This window comes from Dermochelys coriacea, chromosome 9 (assembly GCF_009764565.3).
Source record: "Dermochelys coriacea isolate rDerCor1 chromosome 9, rDerCor1.pri.v4, whole genome shotgun sequence".
Lineage (NCBI taxonomy): Eukaryota > Metazoa > Chordata > Testudines > Dermochelyidae > Dermochelys > Dermochelys coriacea.
In genome coordinates this window covers 88,946,662-88,962,640 of record NC_050076.1, presented here as the reverse complement: position 1 = coordinate 88,962,640, position 15,979 = coordinate 88,946,662, and the positions used below count along the sequence as shown (strand labels likewise).

The 15,979-nt window shown below is 38.0% G+C and overlaps 1 protein-coding gene across 10 annotated transcripts in view; it reads right to left on the bottom strand.

Annotated features, from left to right (window-relative positions):
- Nucleotides 1-15,979, bottom strand: part of TENM1 (teneurin transmembrane protein 1) — a 490,191-nt gene that overhangs the window by 341,999 nt on the left and 132,213 nt on the right. For all 10 annotated transcript variants that reach the window (XM_043493115.1, XM_043493120.1, XM_043493113.1 and 7 more), the window contains one exon: nucleotides 9,421-9,699. In XM_043493115.1, coding sequence (XP_043349050.1) covers nucleotides 9,421-9,637 — 217 coding nt within the window. In that variant the 5' untranslated portion in view covers nucleotides 9,638-9,699. The remainder of the gene's footprint in view (nucleotides 1-9,420; nucleotides 9,700-15,979) is intronic.

Below are 15,979 nucleotides of genomic sequence, written 5' to 3'. Positions count from 1 at the left end.
CAGTAATGGTATGTATGTATAAGACCATAAAAGTCTTTCAAAGCAGCACAGAAGCCTTTGGTCACATGATGGATTTCAACTGCCATAGTCCCATTGATACTGTATGTGTCTAAGCTTAGATTAGATGTCAAGACACAGACGCCTGTGCCTACAGGGACATGGGGTACATCGTCAAATTCTTGTATCTCAGGTTTTTAAGGGCTGCATCCCTTTTTTATTTCATCATGACCTTTCAACAGCAGTACGTGCTTTTGAAAGAATGAGGTTTGATTACGTTTATTCCCTACAGCAAGACACTTCCACTGCAGATCGTTCAAAATGCAGCAACATGTTTGTTCGCTAGCTTGAGTGATTGTGATCACATTATACCTAACTCATCGTGATTAGATATACATCCTACAAGGTAGTGGAATGACCTTAGATTGGCCCTTCTTAGTTTTGTGAAGCTGTTTGTTTTATTCTATTGTTGTGCAGCAACCTAAGAACTTCAGCAACTTTAATGCTTGAAAAATAAGTTATAAGAACTTCTTTATTATGAAATGTGCATGCCTGTATTTATTTTGCTTATTCAATAGCCATTGTTAGTTTTTCTCTTTGATATTTCCCTTGTATTAAGTGCATGAAGTTGATTTGCTTTAAAGGACTTTAGCAAGAAGTAATTGTTTTGTATGATTTGACTGTATTTTAATATTACATGAGACATAAATCAGCATGTAGATTAAATTTTGTAAGAGTACCCCATCTTCATGGAATCAAGGAACTTGGCCCTGATGCTAGGATATGACAGAGGTTCTCCTTTTCTTTCTATGCACCAATCCTTTAAATAGTCTTTGGAGCACAAGGTGTTCTGCCCACATTTCCTCCCATCCCCAGCTCACCCTCTAAGCTATGGAGGCTGTGAAGGTATGGCTGACTTCATGCCACCTAGGGACTCTCTCACACCGAGATTTCACAGCTGGCTGTTTAAGTCAGCTTTCTGGCCCCATGGGAGTTGTTGGAACAGTATGAAGAAACTGGAGCAGGCCATAGGATCAGGTCCTTTTGATAAAGAGAACAATTCTACTAAAGCCATTTATCAAGGTCCACATTAAACCATTCAGCCAATAGCACATGTGGCTGGAGGTGTGGAGTTCTCAGTCTGCCCCAAGGAAAGCTCTGAGAAAGAATGTGCTTTAGGAGGCACAATAATTGCTCCCCAGCATATGGGGGAATACAAATGCTGCATTAGCCCAGTTTGCCAAGATAACTCTGTAGTCTGATATGCAAGTGATGGGTTAGGGGAGAGAGGAATCAGCAGCATGACCCTGCCTCCCCTTCACTCTCAAGGGTGCAAGTAGACAGCAATTTTTTTTACTCCCTTCAGCTAAGGAATTGGGATTGTCCCTAGTTCATGCATATATGTTGTCACTACTCTTTGCAATGGGTAGGGACAACATTATCTTATATATCTTCTTTCACATAAAAAGGGAATTCTTCTCCACAGCTTTCCATGATCCACTAGCTACATTGTTCATATTACCATTTTAATTATTGCTTACATTGTGTACTGGTGACTTTCACAAAACTATTTATATTTTCACCTATTTTTTTTTCAGTCTCAAACTTTAAGTGAACTTTGATTTCATCTCCAGAGAGAACTTATGGAACCTGCCCTTTCTCTAAAGGTTACAGGTATGAAAATCTTAAATAGAGCGGGAAATAGTTAACAGCATGTTCATAAAGACAACGTTTAACTCAAGACATCTGACTAGCTAGCTACTGTACACAAGTCACTTGGATACTGTAATGTAAAGAATGATGCATACTGAGAATGTAGCCATACTCTACTGTAAGTGGCTCAGGTTTGCAGCTCACAACAATATATACCAATGTGATTTGACTCAGTATTCTTACAACTGAGCAAATTCCTAACAGCATTAATTGATTGTAGCAGCAGTCTTTGCTATTCACCCCCCTCACATTGTTGAATTCCAGAAAAAAAGTCAATACTAAGATGTTGAACAGTTGGCATAAATTCTTCAGTCATACTCCTTTCATCCCTTTCTTTTGGTTTGCTAAGGCGTTTCCACTGACTTGCAAAGCATTTTTAATAAATCACACAGACAATGGGAAATGGATTTGCTGAGCACTTGCAATTGAAACCAAAGTTTACATGAGCTACAAAGAATGGAGCATCTCTGAAAATCAGATCCTGGGATTTTAATTAATGTGTGTGATTTACTTCAAATAAATCTCTACTTTTAAATTCTGAAGTATTTGAATCTTAATATGAAATGTAATCTCTAATTGACCTATGATATACCCACCACGCTGTGGAACAATATTTAATTCAGGTAATGTCTTTTTCTGGCAGAGCTGGTTCCTGATATTTCTGTATTTGGGGGGTACAAAATATATGATCGAGAAACAGGGACTCAGGGAGAAAGGTTATCTGGCTCCAGTGTCTGGTGAAACAAGAAGAAAAGCAAATTTGATTTTATTCCCAATTACAGAAAATAAGACAGCTCTCTTCTTTTGTCAAAAGAACTGACAGAAAAGGCAATTAGCAAGAATATATGTATAAGAAGTTGGCCTCAGGGACAATTGCATAGTTGTTTACTTCATTCTATGTCATACATACTATATTCCGGTCATTTTTTCAGTATTCTTCCTTGTCATTAGTTCAGACTTCTGCATCCATTTCTGATCTTCCCAGAACACTTAGAAGTGTCAGAGAGGCTGCGCCTCTCCTGGTTTAGTAATGGCATGTTATAGATTTTCTGAGATCATTGGCATACTCTGAAAAACAGAATTCTAAACCAAGATGTGTCACTTACTAGGGAGGCTGGAAAACCATCAGATCCTAAGATTGTTGAAGAGACTTTTGAAGTTGGTTGAGCGTTCCTGAAAGAACTGATGTACACCGAAATTGGTGACTGAGACTAGGTTACTCTGCCACTCTGTTTTTGACTGGTATGCTTTCTGGCATTTTTATTCTGCTAAAAATTAGTGTATCTGAGAAGAGAATGCAAATTAGATTTCTCTTTACATTAGCACACTGCAAAATGGGTTTATGTTATTCTTTATTTATTTGGGAGGCAGAACATATGTTTTATGCCTTCTGTTTGATTTATTAGCATAGGATGGAAAATGCACTGTGATCAGTGATACTTTGTTAAATGACTTAAATGTGCTCATATGTCTTGTGGATTTTCCTGGGTTTTATTCTCTCCCTTGTATACTCCCTTGTTTGATTAAAACAATACTTATAAAGGAGGGTATAGTATTTCTGATAAGTAACTGGCAATTTTAGTGAGTTTATAGGTATCATTAAAAGTGCAGGATGACAGAATTGCTGAGAGATATTTTATGAAACCCTTGTGGGATGCTGTGATCCTAGAAAGTAAGAACCAATTTCAGGCTCGGGGAAAAGAGAGGACTATTTATTCCTTATATTCTTATTTTCATTCTGGTGAAGAAAAGCATTGCTAAAACATTTTTTAAAATCAAGCCACAAAAAACCTACAAGTTTCCCTACCACAATTTTTACACACAGAAGGAATGAAAACTGCACAATTATTAGCCAAATCTTGTCATGTCTATACTACAATCTTAAGTCGACACTAGCATCCTTCTGTTGGTGGTACACATCCTCACCAGGAGCGCTTCCACCAACTGAAGAGGGGCAGCGTGGGCAGCTGAGAGCCAGGACACTCAGTTCTGCGCAGCTCCCCACTGGGAGCCCCGCTGTCCCCCGTGGCTTCTCACCTCCCTGTTCCCCACTGGGAGTGGGGGGCTTCTTTCTTCCCTGTTCCCCACCGGGAGTGGAGGCAGGCAGCCGCCTGGGGCTTCTTGCCTTCCCATCCCCAACAGGAGCTGGGGGGAAGCTGTCCAGGAAGTTATCTCCTCCAGCAGGAAGATCCAAGCCCAGAGTCTGGTCAGCTGCCATGCTGCTAGTGGGGAGTGGGGAGCCTCGATAGCAGCCCAATCCAAGCCCTGGGTGGCAGCCCAGCTTGGAGATGAGACCCGGCAACAGCCTGGCTGGGGAGCTCCAGTGGACAAGAATGAAAGCCAACAGCAGATGTAAGTAACACAATGTCTATATAGACACTGTCACCTAACTAACTGTCACCCTGAGGGAAATGGAGTTATTATGTCGGTGTAGTAGGGCGATTAGGGCTTGTACTCTCTCTGAGCTAAATCGATTTAGCAAGTCTGGTGAAGACGTAATAAGTCCATGGGAGAATGCTCTCCTGTCAATTTCAGTACTCCATCTCAATGAGATGTGGAAGCTATGTTGATGGGAGAGCATCTCCTGTCAGCCTAGCACAATGCAGACACCGCTGTAAATTGATCTAAGCTACGTCAACTTAAGTTATGTAACTTATGTAACTTAATAAGCATAACTTAGATCAAATTATCTTGTTAGTGTAGACAAGGCTGTAATGTAGACACTGACATAGTTAGGATGACATAAACTGGCTTATGTTGACCTAACTCTGTAGTGTTGACCAAGCCTAAGTGGTATCATTTGTCTTCTTCAGAGTCTGCAGATACTCCCCTCTATATGAAAACAGTGATCCAGAAACTCTCAGATAAGGGAGGGAGCTACTCATCACATTGAACTTCTGTTGGAGGAATTAAGTCCATCATAAATTAGAGCAGTGGCTCTCAACTTTTCCAGACTACTGTACCCCTTTCAGAAGTGCGATCTGTCTTGCATACCTCCAAGTTTCACCTCACTTAAACTACTTGCTTACAAAATCAGACATAAAAATACAAAATTGTCACAGCACACTATTACTGAACAGTTGCTCGCTTTCTTATTTTTACCATACAATTATAAAATAAATCAATCGGAATATAAATATCATACTTACATTTCAGTATATAGTAAATAGAGCAGTATAAACAAGTCATTGTCTATGAAATTTTAGTTTGTACTGACTTCACTAATGCTTTTTATGTAGCCTATTGTAAAACTAGGCAAATATCTAAATGGGTTGATGTACCCACCGGAAGATCTCTGCGTACCCCCGAGGGTACATGTACTCCTGGTTGAGAACCATTGCACTAAATGGTAGGTAGGTGCAAACAGGTAGCCAAAAGAAGTAAAGCTACCGTGCAGCAACACACTCATTAAAAGAAATAATGTAGCTGGAAGCCTAGGCTTTACAACTGTACTATTTTCTTCTTCTTCTTTGGCCTTTCATGCAAGTTTCTGTGGGACAGGATGATATAAGGCTCATGAATTAGGGCTGTAATCTTACATTTCAAGTAAGTGAGAATATATTCTAGTGTTACATATGTGATGTATTTAGAGGAAAAGCTGACTAAAAATTAGCCTCTTTACTTTTACAGGTCCCTCAGAAGCACAGTGAAAAATAAAGCATTCAAAACAAACAGTGCATACTATACATGGGCCAAATGCTCCCTAGAAGAATACAGAGCAAATCTATTGACCTTAATGAACTTATTGTGGATTTATACCAGTATGAGAGCAGAATTTGGTCCATTGTGAGAGTCAAGCTAGTTCCAGTTTACAGATGACAAAAAGGCACAATGACATTTTCCTGACACGACGATTTCTTGCCAAGACTTGTCAACATGCCTTATATTCATGTCTTTGCAGATAAGTAAAACTATTTCTGATTAAAGAAAAGGAGTATTTGTGGCACCTTAGAGACTAACAAATTTATTAGAGCATAAGCTTTCGTGAGCTACAGCTCACTTCATCGGATGCATCCGATGAAGTGAGCTGTAGCTCACGAAAGCTTATGCTCTAATAAATTTGTTAGTCTCTAAGGTGCCACAAGTACTCCTTTTCTTTTTGCGAATACAGACTAACACGGCTGCTACTCTGAAACCCGTATTTCTGATTAGTCACATGAAATCCAAGTTCCATATGTTTAAATCTTTGTTCTTGGTACATATAAATTTGAACTCAAAGCGTAACTGAAACTGCATTCTCCATATCTAGGATTCCTCTCTAAACTCTATAGAATTAGAACACTTCTGAATGAATACACAGTATATCAGTCATAAAACTGCTATAGTGGGAATCTGACAGAGAATCAGAAACAGGAAAAAATTAGGGCTTAGAATAAAACTGATCTGGAAACTAGAGGGCCAAAATCTAAAGTCCTTACTTTGGCAACACTTACTGAGGTCAATGGGGGTTTTGCTTGAATAAGAATTAGGGCTTTATTACACACATTTAGCCCAGTTCAGCTGTTCAAAAGGGCATTTATACAAGTTTCTTCATTTTATTTGCCCTGCTAGTGTTCTCATACTCTAGTTTTTGTCCTACAAATAAGAAATCTTATGTGACCCTCTGGTTAGGAATAGAAAATGCCAAATCTTTTATGAAGCATTCTAAAACCTTTGTTTTCCAGTATGGCTAGCTATGCTAATTTTTTCACACAAATTTACCAGCAAATACATGCTTCTTTTTCTTCCTGCACCATGGAATATCATCAGTTTGCTTGGCCCATAATGAATCTCAATATATTTCTCTTGCCAGGAAATATATGAAAGTTTGAACTAGAAATTTATCCCCATATGTTCATCCTGTTAAGGATCAATTCATCATTCCAGTGACTCAATCCCAGATGCTTGTCCTGTCTAGAATTCATTCCTCTAAAGTAAAATTTTTCATAATAGTATACATCAGTCTAAAAGGAATACAGCTTCTTTCTTTGCATCTCCAAAAACTGTACGACTAGAGTTTTCTCTTATTTACATTCATCTAAATAAAGAGTAACTCCTTGAAGAAAAACTCCTGGTTTTGCTGCCATAAAAATGTTATAAGTGAAATGAGAATAAGATCCATAGACTATACATCCTGCAAGGAAAAAAATTTCCATGCCAGAATCATCAAGATGCATCCTACCAGGAATCCTCAATACATCTAGTGTGTCCAGCCAATTCTGCTCCATCTCTTTAACTTGGATCATTATCTCTTTATTCATGACTGTTGTGATGTGTCTGTTTCCTTATCTATTAACACACATTACTTGGGTGGAATTCACAGGCCTTCTGAATTTACCTCCACTTCAATCCACTAATCATCACTTTTTCAAGATTGCATTTTGCTTCAGTGCTGGTTAATGGTTGGAGCAGGAGACAAAGTCAAGAGACAAGAGCTTTTCTTCTGACTCTGCCATTAACTCAATAAGCGACAATGAATATATTACTTAACAGTCTTTTTGCCTCAATTTCCTTATTTCTAAAATAGAGATAATAATACTTATCCATTTTTGTAAAGTACATTGAGATCCTAAGAAAATAGTGCTATATATCAGTGCAGGATATTATTACCCTCTTCCCAGGTTTCCACTAATATAAGCTAACAACATTCACAATCCTCTTTTGACAGTGATTACCAAAAAAAAAATACATTTCACAAATAAAAGCTGCAAAATTAAAGATATGCCTAATGCAGAATGTCAGCAAAATTTTGGTAGGTTCCAAATTCCAAATACACCCTTAGGACTTCGGAGTAGGTCAGACTCATAACTCAAAAGAAGCCTGTTTTTTTTTCTGTTCTTGTTTGAATGCAAGCAAAGAAAGCAGAAATCCCTAAGAACACTAGATCTCACAGCACTTCTACCATTAAAGATATGGCCTTTTGAAAGCTTGTTAGATTTCAATCAACAGAAGCTTATCTAACCCAACTCTGTAGCCAGATGTGAACTCTGCCTCCTTAGCCTAACTTTTGTTTGTTGAACAAATTCTTTGCCCAACCACTTACATATTTCAAATCTGTATGACAGCTGGCATGTCAAACATAGGGGCTGAATTTATGGCAGAACAAATCAATATGATTTACGCCAGCACAAAGATATGGGGATGAATTCCTGGCTTTGAAAACCCATATACAGTGTAATTCTTGGCAGAACAAACCTATACAATTACTGATTAGGACAAGTATGTTGCATTAAATTTCTCACAAGAGAAAATTTTATTATAGGATTTCCAGTAAGACAAGAAAATTTTATCTCCATCCAGACAACTCAATATACTAGCATATATTATCAGGTATACCAGAAGTATTAACAAGTATTACATAAGAACCAATATGCACTGAATAATAATATATTGACAGACTCCATTTTAGGAAAGCATCTCTATTTAGGATGTCAATTAAGCAAGTGCTAACAGGCCAACCTTAATCGTGATGTTGTAAAGCATGTGCTTGGGGTCTTATGGTAATATGCAGCAGGACAAGACTGTATGAATTTCAAGGAGAAAAAGTTAGGTGCTTATAAGACAAACAGGACAGACGCCTACGATATCTAGTAAGAAATGAACTGAACATTAATCTAGGCAAGAAAAACATGGAGAACACATTCTTAATAAGCCATAATGCCTCCAGGAGTCTTCAAGAAATATATCAGTTTTTGCAAATAATAAATCTGATTCCTAACAGGCCAATACTGAACATGTGCGAGCAGGACAATCTGCTGTATGATGACTTGCCCCAGAAATGCATACAAACTTTACCATTTCTAGCAAGGAAATCATAAGGAGTTAATCTTACAAGATTATTGGTGGAATTTTCTTATAGACACAATTCTCGGAGGAATAAACCTATATAACTTTAGGGAGGATAAACTCAAAGCATAACAAATGGGCTAATTTCTTAGTTAAGCAAACTCATTTAATTCTTGCAGGACAAGGTAATTCCTGGCAGGTCAAACATAGTTGGCTGAGATCTTGGCCAGAATAATTTGAATAGGTTCTGTATTCAAATATATAATAAATTATAGCTTTGTATTCCCCCACACTGCTGCTTTGTAGCTGTATGCACCATTTGTGTATATGTACTGAAAAGATTTCTAGGATAGGAACAAGTTCTTCCCTGAGTTACATCTATGCTTAAAGAAAGAAAGAAAGAAAGAAAGAAAGAAAACAGTTAATTGTTTGCTTTTGTCCTTACAACCAACTATTTCTCCTTCAGTTTGTAAATGACTTGGCTACTTGTAGGATTACATACATTTTGTTTAAGAGGATTGTTGCATTTGAATTTACCAGTAAGCTTTACAAACACATGGACAGATAACCTACAGCCTCAAAGCTAATTTGGTACTGGAGCAAATCCATATGCATACGTAAGAGTTGTAAACTATTACCCAGTTAGTTCTGGTAAGAAGAGTAGCCGCCACCTAACAACAACATTTATCAACGGTTGCCATGTTGTGGTCTGAGACACAACATAGGAAGTCCATATTTCCGGAAGGTGATAGCTGAAAAATACTTAGGGAAATAATTGCAGTAACTCAGATACTGTAGTATGGTAACAGGTGCCAAATGGTGACTTTTAAATGGCAATCACTATCTGCCTTTGAAAGTAATAGGATTATAAATTTACACGCTGACATACAAACACCCTTGTAGGATACTTTTCATAATTAGTGAAAATGAAAATAAATTATGTACCTTGAGTGGATTTGTCATCAGCTTTTCTTTTTCTGCTATGGCTGTTATAGTTCAGTCTTAGTTCTTGGCTATATTCATTTAGAGTTTCTCTGGAGTCATAGGATTGTCTTGGTTTTCTCCCATCTTCACTCTCATCCGAAGAACTTGTATAAGCTAGATCCATTTCATGCTTAACTTTTGACAGTGGCTGGTAGGGTTTGCAGTCCATCTGCTCCATTTCTGATTAAGTATGCTCAGAGTCATGAAAATAAGGAATAGGAACTCCCTAAAGAAATGGTCCTGGAAAAGACAAAATTCCATCTCAGATATTACATATAAATATTAGCTATTTAGGGCCAGATGTTACTCTCAGGCCAAAAGAAAATCAATTAAATTTATCTGGATTTACATCAATGTGATTGAGATAAGAATCTGGCCCACAAGTTTTCAAAATAGCTTTAAGAAAAACCTAAACCAAATGACGTAAAGTAAGTCAGAGTGCTTATGTTGTCTTGTACTTCATACACGGAGTACCTTATAATACCATTTGGGTAGAAAACCTGAATTTCCAGTAGGTTACTGGAAATTATTGGATATAATAATTGAATTTATTTCTCTAAAAATCTGTGTGTGTCCTCAAATATAACATTTTAACATTAAGATCAAGAAATCAAAGAGAGTTCTACTCCTCTGACATTTGGTTATATAAATTAAAATGTCCAGTCAACTAGTAAGACATTTGACACACTATAAAACAATCAGGCATGTTTAAAATTAAAATTGATAGCTTATGACAGTCTCAGAATACTGTATCATAATTAATTCAGGAAAAAATGACATTTTCCTTTTAAATAATGCGAATTTAAAAAAAAATCTCTAGCTCAAAGCAACGCGAGTCCATACAGAAAGTACTGCAATGAAACCTTTAGAGATAGGCAACAGTCACTATTAGCTCAAGCAGTTCCAATACCATTAATGGCAATGAAGTTTCACCTGACTAACTGGTGAATTTGGCCTATAGTCTCATTTTCATGGAAGTTTTTACCTATTAATGTTTATGGAAATTATATAGTGAAACAATGGGAATTGTGGAACATCCTTTACCACTGCATTCATACAGCAGCAACAGTTAGTTCCAAGACCAATAATTTGTTCATATAGAGACAAAACAATGTAAAACTTCAGAGACTACAAGTCCACTCGATCCTACTTCTTGTTCAGCCAATCACTAAGACAAACAAGTTTGTTTATGTCTACGGGAGATACTGCTGCCTGCTTCTTATTTTTAATGTGAGAAAGTGAGAACAGGCATTTGCATGGCACTTTTGTAGCTGACGTTGCGAAGTATTTACGTGCCAGATATGCTAAACATTTGTATGCCCCTTCATGCTTCGGCTACCATTCCAGAGGACATGCTTCCATGCAGATGATGCTCGTTAAAAAATAATGAATTAATTAAATTTGTGAGTGAACTCCTTGGGGGAGAATTGTATGTCCCCCTTCTCTGTTTTACCCGCATTCTGCCATATATTTCATGTTATTGCAGGCTTGGATGATGGCCCATTTTGTTCATTTTAAGAACACTTTCATAGCAGATTTGACAAAATGCAAAGAAGGTACCAATGTGTGATTTCTAAAAATAGCTACAGCACTCGAACCAAGGTTTAAGAATCTGAAGTGCCCTCCAAAATCTGTGAGGGACGAGGTATGGAGCATGCTTTCAGAAGTCTTAAAAGAGCAACACTCCGATGTGGAAACTACAGAACCCGAACCACCAAAAAAGAAAATCAACCTTCTGCTGGTGGCATCTGACTCAGATGATGAAAATGAGCATGCGTCGGTCCGCTCTGCTTTGGACCATTATCGAGCAGAACCCATCATCAGCATGGACGCATGTCGTCTGGAAAGGTGACAGAAGCGTGAAAGGACATTTGAATCATTAGGTCATCTGGCACATAAATATCTTGTGACATCTGCTACAACAGTGCCATGCAAATGCCTGTTCTCACTTTCAGGTGACATTGTAAACAAGAAGCAGGCAGCATTATCTCCTGCAAATTTTAACCAAACTTGTTTTGTCTGAGCGATTGACTGAAGTAGGACTGAGTGGACTTGTAGGCTCTAAAGTTTTGCATTGTTTTAATTTTGTACATAATTCTACATTTGTAAGTTCAACTTCCATGATAAAAGAGATTGCACTACAGTACTTGTATTAGGTGAATTGAAAAAGACTATTTCTTTTATTTTTTACAGTGCAAATATTTTAAATAAAAGTAATAATATAAAGTGAGCACTGTACAGTTTGTATTCTGTGTTGTAATTGAAATCAATATATTTGAAAATGTAGAAAACATCCAAAAATATTTAAATAAATGGTATTCTATTATTAACAGCACAATTAATTATGATTATTTTTTTTAATCGCTTGGCAGCCCATATATATATTATATACAGTATATATACATATACACACACGAGTGGTGGGGGGGAAAAGGGAAACAGGGATGCACATAGAGCCCCTGGCACTGGGGAGGATAGGAGAAGAGGACCCTAGCACAGGATGCCAGGGTGAACAGGGGGAAACACAGACTGCTGGCATGCATGAAAGTGGGCACATACAGAGCCTTAGTCAGAGAAGGGAGGGGTTATGGTGTTTGGGGAAAGTGGTGCATGGGAGAAAGATAGATGGGGGCGCACACATGGGGAGAGAATGTGGGACAACAGTATGGTGCAGAAACAGTATGGAGAGAAAGCCTGTAGCTTGTCATGGAGGTGTCAATATGGGGAACAGAGCCCTGGCATACAGGGATGGGGAGAATAGGGGGATACTCAGAGCACCCAGCATAAAGGTATGGGGTTGCAGGATGTCCTTGAAATAGATGGGAATGTGAGAGTGGCAAAGGGAGTTTATAAGGGGTGATGAAGGAATGCAAGATACCACTGGTATGTGCAATGTGCTCTGCCTACAGAAGCAACAAAGTATACTAGTATATATAAATCTCACATTTAGATCAATTCAGCTGTAAAACCAATCATGCACCTAATTTAATATGTTTTGTTTTTTACCATATAACTGTGTAAAAACCCCTACATTTCTATGTTCACCTATTGCATACTAGGCTGAATCACAAAGAGACTTACAAAAGCCAGTTACTACTCCCTCTGCACCTTGAACCTTTTAAAAATGTACAAAGGTTCCTATGGAAAAAGAGCCGTGTGGCTGATCTATTTTGCAGGCGGTCTGCACAAGGTGAATTCTGATTGCACAAATCTTTTGTGAGCAACTGAAAAACTTGGGATTATATACAATACTGCAAAATTCAAGGTTTTGAACACCTACTACTCTGAGTCACTTCTGAAATGTGTTTCTCCCTCCAATTTTACAAGTATATATCTATCTATCTTACTTTTTTAAAATAAAAACTCATCACTGATTTTGAAAATGGTGCAAGTGCTGCAAAGATACGCATTTAACAGCTTTAACTGGTGCAATAATGGAAAACGTAAGGCCTCAATATTTAGTTTTAACTGCAAAAGATTTTGATTCGTATACAGTACTATTGTTTGTATATTCACTATTCTTTCATGACTTCTGCTTCACTGTCCTGCAAACACATGATTTTCCATCCGTGCAATGACATGGATTTTTTCCCCATTTAAATACGAAAGGACATGTAAAGACAGATGAAAACTCTATGAAGCATTTTCTGAAAGATGGTAGCTACACTGCCCCCTTCTGTTCTTTAAATAGAGGGGAAGAAACAATGTCAAAAACTGGTTTGGGGGACAGCTCCATTCCTTTCCTTGGACTCCAGTAGACTTTTCTGCCATGGGTAGACATGGACATCCCTTCATTCCTATGAAGGTATAGGAGCAGGAGGTGGGGTCTGGAGAGAGCCAAAGTTCAGCCTCTTTTCACACAATATTCCCCTCCAAGTCCTAGAACACCGGTGGAATTCACTCCATACCACATAGGATCAGGGAGAATCCGCAATGGCATCATGATTCTTCAGGCAGAAGGCTAACCAACCGGAATGCAATGCAGAGACACCAGGTCTCGGGAAAAATCCTGCACTGCCTACAGGGATGAGGACCAGGAAACTCAATGTGCCTGATTCTTTGCTCTATTACACCAGCTTTTTGCTGGAGTCGTTCCATTGACTTCAATAGAGTTACACTGGCCTTAAAGCTTCATAGAAAACTGGACAGTCTTTTCTTAGAAGATTTCAGTTCCCTCCAAAAATCCCCAACACATGGGTTAAGTTCGTTTTTCCTCTACTTTTGTTTAGGTGTCCTGAAAACCAAACTATCTACTCTTATCTGAAGGCAGGTAATAAATTGTTATTTGTAAGAACTGGCAAAAGATTTGATAACATTTTTCAGCATATAACATTTTTATGATAAAAAAAATATGAAAAAAAACAACCAAACAATTCTTCAATCCATCTTAGTGTTAGAGTTTGAGTCAAATACATTCAATGGTGATGTGTTAAGATCATATGAATCTAAACCCTGCCACTTGTAGTCTGTATCTTATTTCCTACCTTGCACTGGAAAACAACACTGTGTTAAGTGTGATTTAAAACAAATAATGCCTGAGTGTCTATACAAGTTTCTTCAAGTAACTGGCCTCCTAGTGGCTAAAGGAAATATCTAACTGATCAATATCAAGTTGCCCTTGTCAGTGAAATGATAAAGGCTCATGAAAGCATACAGCTACCGTAAATGACCTTTGCATGAGTGACTTAATGCTTTTCTTCCCACAGAGAAAGAAAGGTCAGAAAAGAACCAATCTGTATGCTGTCACAGGAAAGTTTTTTTTGTTTTGTTTTTTTTAAATACATTTGTAGGCACTTGTAGAGAGAACTCTCAGCAATATTTTAAAAATAGAAACCATACATAATTTAAAGTCAAATTCCTAGAACAGAAAGCACACACAGCTAATCATTTAAATTTACCAGTGAAACATTTAATAGTCCTTAGAGTTTTCTTAGTACTTAAAAAAGGAACTATGGCAAGGGGACAGAGCCCTTTAAAAACTGCAACAGATTTGCATATTTAATGCATATTTTATACATTAATTTATTTGAAATTTGAAATTAGAAACTACATTTTCTTGTTGCACTTCTATCAAAACTCCACTACTTCTGAAACAAAATATTCATAGCATAACTGTGGTTTATGTGAAATTTAGTCTACCATGGAGTTGTTCGAGTGCACATCAAGTAACCATAATTCATATTCACTTTAACAATGCTTCGGATAGATGATAGTCAGGCCAGCATCACGGTTCATTCATTTCAGAGGAAAATTACTATCATTAACCCCAAGAGCTGCGATTATCACAGTGGCACATCCAGTTTGCTACTCTTAATGTCCACCTCCTATACATAGGCTTGGAAGAATTACATTTTTATAGGTAAATGCCTATTCCTCATAGATTCATAGATACTAAGGTCAGAAGGGACCATTCTGATCATCTAGTCCGACCTCCTGCACAGCGCAGGCCACAAAATCTCACCCACCCACTCCTATGAAAAACCTCACCCATGTCTGAGCTATTGAAGTCCTTAAATCATGGTTCAAAGACTTCAAGGAGCAGAGAAGCCTCCCTCAAGTCAACCATGCCCCATGCTACAGAGGAAGGCGAAAAACCTCCAGGGCCTCCCCAATCTGCCCTGGAGGAAAATTCCTTCCCGACCCCAAATATGGCGATCAGCTAAACCCTGAGCATATGGGCAAGATTCACCAGCCAGATACCCAGGAAAGAATTTTCTATAGTAACTCAGATCCCATCCATCTAATATCCCATCTCAGGGGATTTGGCATATTTACCCTGAATATTTAAAGATCAATTACTTACCAAAATCCCATTATCCCATCATACCATCTCCTCCATAAACTTATCGAGTAGAATCTTAAAGCCAGATAGATCTTTTGCCCCCACTGCTTCCCTTGGAAGGCTATTCCAAAACTTCATTCCTCTGATGGTTAAAAATCTTCGTCTGATTTCAAGTCTAAACTTCCTGGTGGCCAGTTTATACCCATTTGTTCTTGTGTCCACATTGGTGCTGAGCTTAAATAATTCCTCTCCCTCTCCTGTATTTATCCCTCTGATATATTTATAGAGAGCAATCATATCTCCCCTCAACCTTCTTTTAGTTAGGCTAAACAAGCCGAGCTCCTTAAGTTTCCTTTCATAAGACAAGTTTTACATTCCTCGGATCATCCTAGTAGCCCTTCTCTGTACCTGCTCCAGTTTGAATTCATCCTTTTTAAACATGGGAGACCAGAACTGCACACAGTATTCTAGGTGAGGTCTCACCAGTGCCTTGTATAACGGTACTAAAACCTCCTTATCCCTACTGGAAATGCCTCTCCTGATGCATCCCAAAACCACATTAGCTTTTTTCATAGCCATATCACATTGGCAGCTCATCCTATGATCAACCAATACTCCAAGGTCCTTCTCCTCTTCCGTTACTTCTAATTGATGCGTCCCCAACTTATAGCTAAAATTCTTGTTATTAATCCCTAAATGCATAACCTTACACTTCTCACTATTAAATTTCATCCTATT